Here is a 6,023-nt window from a genome sequence, read left to right as displayed (position 1 = left end):
TATATTTATATAAGGAGTATGGGAGAGAGCTCTAGGTACATATGTATATATGGTGTGTGTGTGTGGGAGGGGGTGATAGGTATATAAGGGGTGTGGGTGGTGATAGGTATAAAGTATATAGGGGTGATTAATATAAAATATATAAGGGGAGTACAATACAGTGTCTATCTACTTGTGATGGTCTGCCATTGGATGTGTTTTATATACCGCAGCTGCTGCAGGGTTTGAATTTGGAGGGTACCCGACCCGTAATCCCTTGTAGCCACCAAGTGCCAGAGCGATGTATATATAAATAGAGAGAGAATCTGCATGGGGAGGAGCCACAGACACAGTGGGCATAGCCAGGGGTACAGCACTGATATGAGCGAGAGGGCCCCCCTGTCTTCCATGCCATGCCATGCCCCTCCCCCTCCCCTCCCCGAAGGCTTAATCCGGCCCTGCATACAAAGTGAAATATATAAAATAGAAATAGAAAAACCATGATAAAAGACTTGACAAAGATTTGTCTGTGTGAAAAAATAAAAATGTTTAAAACTAAGCCGTGTCGTCTTTATTTCTGTAGTGTCAATATTTTACTTTGTTAGGGAGTGTTATTATTTCTGTAGGAAATGTGATTAAGTTGATATTATAGATCACTTATAATAATAGTGTGCACATATACAGACGTTGGGTTCTATGGGCAGAGTTCCAATTTGTGATGCACTAGTTATAATGTTATTGATACATTTGTTTCCTTTCTGTTCCCTCCACATAACTCCTGCCACTGTTACATTTGTATCAATCAACACCCAAGAGTATTGTTACTTTTTCTCCCAGACTGACAATGTAATTAAGCTTTAAATCCTCCTTTATTATTATTGGATTTTTACTCTGTGGGTAGCACAGTTTCTACACTGAGAATTGTAACTTGCATTTATAAAGGACAATATTACTTATGCCACAAGATTGAATATTGCCCATCAATTAGTCTTCACGTTTGATTGCCAAGTTACAGTATATACCACATGCCTTTCACCAAGTACTGCATGCGAAACAATAATTCATTATGTCATAATACTCTCCATTGGGGTGAAACCACAGTATTAAATTGTATTTTTCTCTCAATCCCCTAGAGGCATTTACTGTGCTTTGCGTGTGTGTTTAGTATATCATGGGTATAATTTGCATATAAATCTGCATGTACGATTGATGATAAGTATGTATATGCATACACATAGAAATACGTATATTCCTCTCAGTAATGCACTGCCCTGTAAATATTGTGTTGTTGGTGCAGTGATTCTCCGTGCACCACGCTTAATTGTGCCCCAACATTTAAATAATAATCGCTATGCACAGACATATTTCTTTCTTGTCGCTCCTAATCCTAACAAACACATAATTAGTTTTACTATAGCCGATGTGCATTTTGCTTTATGCTAAAGCTTTCTCTGGGCTCATTTGAGAGCCCTGAGAAAGTTTTAGCATAAAGCGAAATACGCATCGGCTGTACAGTTAACATCCACATGAAAGCCAGAACCCAAGTTTTCCCAACAGAACAGAGCATCACAGTGCCTCCACCAGCTTGACTTTCTTCAATGGATCCTGTGCCATCTCTTCCCCAAATAAGACACACACACACCCGACTGTCCACATTACATAAAATAAAATGTGATTCGTTACACCAGGACACCTTCTTCCATTTCTCCATGTCCCAGTTCTAATACTCAAGTGCCCATTGTAGACACTTTTTGTGCTGTACAAAGTTCAGCATGGACTCTTTGACCGGTCTGCAGATACACAGGCCCATGTGCAGCAAGTTGTGTGTTCCGACACCTTTCTATCAGCCAGAATTATTTTTCAGGAATTTGTGCTACAGAAGCTTTTCTGTGGAATTGGACCAGAAGGGATAGCTTTTGCTACACAAGTATATCAATGAGCCTTGGGTGGCCACGACCCTTTCACCAGTCATTGTCCTTCTGTGGACCAATTGTGGTAGATAGTGACCACTGCACACCGGAAACACCCCTGAAATTTTGTAGATGCTCTGACACAGTCGTCTAGCCATCTCAATATAGCCCTTGTTAAAGTCACTCAGATCCATTTTTCCTGCTTGCAACATGATAACTTCAAGAACTGAGAGCTCACTTGATGCCTAATATATCCCACTCGACGGGTGGATAAAACTGACTGATGACTAACATCATAAAAAGGAGTAAAATATTGATAAAGCTTTCATATAGTAGTGAAACCAGTCAGAAATTGGGGTTTACCTTCATCTCCGTGGGTGTGCTGGCAACATATTATATGGAACAGTCAACAGCATTACAGGACTGGGCAATTTGCATTTACAGCAACTGCATAAGCACCATATCTAGTCTACTCTCTGGTCAGTGAACCTCACAATAAACTGGATTCCAGAGGAGCGCACAAAACAGGACTGCACATCTAAGGAATATAGGATCTTCACAATATGAACTCCTAGGCAATACCAGAATTGACCGATAATTAGTGTCCTCATTATAATGGATCACTGCTATTGACATTTTACCTATCTGCCACTTTAGTACATCTGCAGCCAGCACACCGGATTGGTCAGTGGAGACGTATATATGTTTGTCACGAGTCAGGAATCTACTATGTACACCAAAGTATAAATATTATTGCATTTTACATTATCATTTTAATATATTTTACTACTTTTTATGATGTTCATTATCAATAACTTGTTTGATTCTGCCACGTCAAATTAATTTAAAAGAGCGGCACTGCCATCCTCCATTTTATTGGTTTTGCATACTTTTTTTTTTTTAAATAGCAGCTGTAATTATCAGTGAGTGATTTGTTTTTCCAGATGATTAACAATTTGGTCTATCAGTACCTGTTTTCTGGGAGACTATAATGGGATAATCAATGTTATTCACTTCACCTGCCAGTTGTTTTTATGTTATGGAATTATGAATGTAACACTGTTTCATGTACATTAACCCCAGGAAATGTAACTGTGAGTTTCTGCTATACACAACAGCTGATTCTTAACTGTGTGACTTCTCATGCTTAACAAGATGTGATTTCTGTGTAAAACATTTCCCACACTTAGTACATGGATATGGTTTTTCACCTGTGTGACTTCTTTGATGCATTATAAGACTTGACTGCCGTGCAAAACATTTCCCACACGCAGAGCATGTAAATGGCTTCTCACCTGTATGAATTCTTTGATGTGTAACAAGATGTGATTTACATGTAAAACAATTTCCACACTCAGAACATGGAAATGGTTTCTCACCTGTATGAAGTCTATGATGTATAACAAGGTGTGATTTACGTGTAAAACATTTTCCACACTCTGAACATGGATATGGCTTCTCACCTGTATGAAATCTTAGATGTATAACAAGATGTGATTTACGTGTAAAGCATTTCCCACATTTACTACACTGAAATGGTTTTTCACCTGTGTGACTTCTCTGATGTGTAACCATATCTGTTTTCTGTGTAAAACATTTCCCACACTTAGGACATGGAAATGGCCTCTCACCTGTATGAAGTCTTTGATGTATAATAAGATGTGATTTACGTGTAAAACATTTCCCACACTCAGAACATGGAAATGGCCTCTCACCTGTGTGACTTCTCTGATGTCTAAGAAGAGCAGATATCTGTTTAAAACAATTCCCACACTTAGCACATAGAAATGGCTTCTCACCTGTGTGACTTCTCTGGTGTCTAAGAAGAGCAGATATCGGTCTAAAACATTTCCCACACTTTGTACATGAAAATGGTTTCTCACCTGTATGGTTTTTCTGATGTTCAGCAAGATGCGATTTCTGTGTAAAACATTTCCCACACTCAGAACACAGAAATGGTTTCTCACCTGTGTGACTTCTCTCATGTCTAACAAGCGCTGATTTATATCTAAAGCATTTTTCACATTCAGAACATGGAAATGTTTTTTCACCTGTATGAGTTTTCTTACGTCTAACATGAGCTAGTTTGTGTGTAAAATATTTCCCACATTCAGAAGAGGAAATTACTGTATCACCACTATGATGTGTACCATGTGCAGCAATGTGTGAGTCATGAGAACATTCCTCTAGAAAAGAGGTATCAGATGATATAACTGCAATGGGAAATGCTGGATGTATATTAAGGGAAATGCAGTTTTCTTCTGGAGACCCTTGTGTGAGGTTCTTATCTTCTAATTTACAATCTGGGGACCAAAGGAGATGTCCATCCAAGGTGATCCTTGCATTGTGTCCATCTAGTAGAAATTAAACAAAATCGTTAACCAAGTATCCCACAGCAAAGGCATCATTAATCAACATTTGATCTCACTCCTATTTCCATAGGTTTGTGTTTAGTACAACTTAAAGTGGAATACTTTGTTCTGCTACTTTTCACCAATAAACATAATACTGGAAAAGAAAGGAAACAAGGGCAGTTTTTTGAGAGTGTGGCTGAGTCCCTGTAGTGCATCAGGGTAGCCCAGCAGATGGAGGTGTTACTCTCCTACTCATCCCTCCTTTGGATGTTAAACTATAGAGAACATAGCTATGTAAAGCACGCAAGTTGTGTCCTTTCCAGGGCAATGGCAATCTTGAAACCAAAGGGATTCAAGCTCAGCCAAGCAGTGCCTATTTCCCTTGTTGTTATTAGTGAAGAACAAAAAAAAAAAGTTATGGTAGACGTACCTTTGTTAACTCTTTTCTTCGAGGTACACAGGGATTACACTGGGGTGTAAGTGGTTGGAGAGGACCGGGCACCGACCAGTTAAAGCTTAAGCTCCCAGAATGCCCTGGTCCCACCTCCAATATATCTGACCCCAGGCTAGCCAGTTTAGTGAACAGGCCCAAAGCAGGAGCAGGACAGAGTAGAAGGAAGAATGGTACACATACACACACGAAACAGACTCGCAGTAGAAGAGGATAACCAGTGATCATGAAGACATACCCATAAAAGCCAGGTGCGTCAGGGTGGGTGCCTGTGGACCCTACGGACCTCGAAGAAAAAGAGTTAACAAAAGTAAACTCTTATTATTCAGGGTCCACGGGGCTCCACAGGGATTACGCTGGAGATGTCCCAAAGCAGTGTCCCCTAAGGGAGTGGACGTTCCTGAGTTGAATGGAGAACTCGTCACCCAAAGGTAGCATACTGGGAGAAGAACGTATCAAAGGCGTAGAAACAGAGGAAAGTGTGGACGGAAGACCACGTAGCCACACTGCACAACTGTTTAACAGAAGCTCCACAACTAGAAGCACAAGAGGGCTTCACAAATTGAGTGGAATGAGCTGTAACCACACATGGAACAGGAAGGTGTTTGTGTAGACCTGAGAAATAGTAATTCGAAGCCATTGAGCCAAGGTCTGTCTGTTAGCAAGCCAGCCCTTTTTATTTGTGAAAACAATCCGATAAAAAAGTGCATCCGATTTAAGATTCCGTGCGATACACATAAATGTGAAGTGCACGTACAACAGCAAACAGGGCTTCCCTATGCAGAAAGTGTTAAAGATTGAAAGGCTGGAAAAAACACTCTGTAGTAACAAGTCTTCCACGTTAGCCACTTGTAATCCATGGAGTCCAAAGGTTCAAACAGAGGTTCCTGTAAAGGCCAGAGAACCAAAGATAAGTCCCACAGAGCCACTGGATGGACAAAAGCGGATGGAACACTGAGCACCCCCTGAGAAAAAGTCCTGACATCAGGAGGAAAGCAATCTTTTGCTGGAACCAGACAGAGAGAGCAGAGACTTGTACCATGAGGGACGCTAGGTGGAGGCCTAAGGTCAAGAACTCTGACAACTCTAAAGGCTGTAAGATTCTAGCCCTTGTGAGACCACTGAAAATAAGTGTGCCAAATCCCATGTTCAATCCTAGCTGAAGCAGATTTATATTATATATTTATTCTCAATTCCTCTAATTAATAAACTATGCATGATTAGCTATTAACCCTGTCAGGAAATAACTGTGCTTATATGGATATAATAACTATATCATAATGGTAACAAATTTTGAGGATTAGCTTTATACTCAGTAATTATATTAAT

At 40.0% G+C, this 6,023-nt stretch overlaps 1 protein-coding gene across 1 annotated transcript in view; it reads right to left on the bottom strand.

Moving 5' to 3' along the window:
* Nucleotides 1-829: 829 nt before the first annotated feature.
* The window catches only part of LOC135057197 (oocyte zinc finger protein XlCOF7.1-like), a 214,561-nt gene continuing 209,367 nt past the window's right edge, over nt 830-6,023 (bottom strand). Inside the window, exon 13 of the mRNA XM_063963093.1 lies at nt 830-4,243. Within this exon, the coding sequence (XP_063819163.1) occupies nt 3,015-4,243 (1,229 nt within the window). The 3' untranslated portion in view covers nt 830-3,014. The remainder of the gene's footprint in view (nt 4,244-6,023) is intronic.

Source organism: Pseudophryne corroboree, chromosome 3 (assembly GCF_028390025.1).
Source record: "Pseudophryne corroboree isolate aPseCor3 chromosome 3, aPseCor3.hap2, whole genome shotgun sequence".
In the NCBI taxonomy this organism is placed as follows: Eukaryota; Metazoa; Chordata; class Amphibia; order Anura; family Myobatrachidae; genus Pseudophryne; species Pseudophryne corroboree.
Note: the sequence above shows the minus strand (reverse complement) of the source record. Positions and strands in the feature narration are given on the sequence as shown.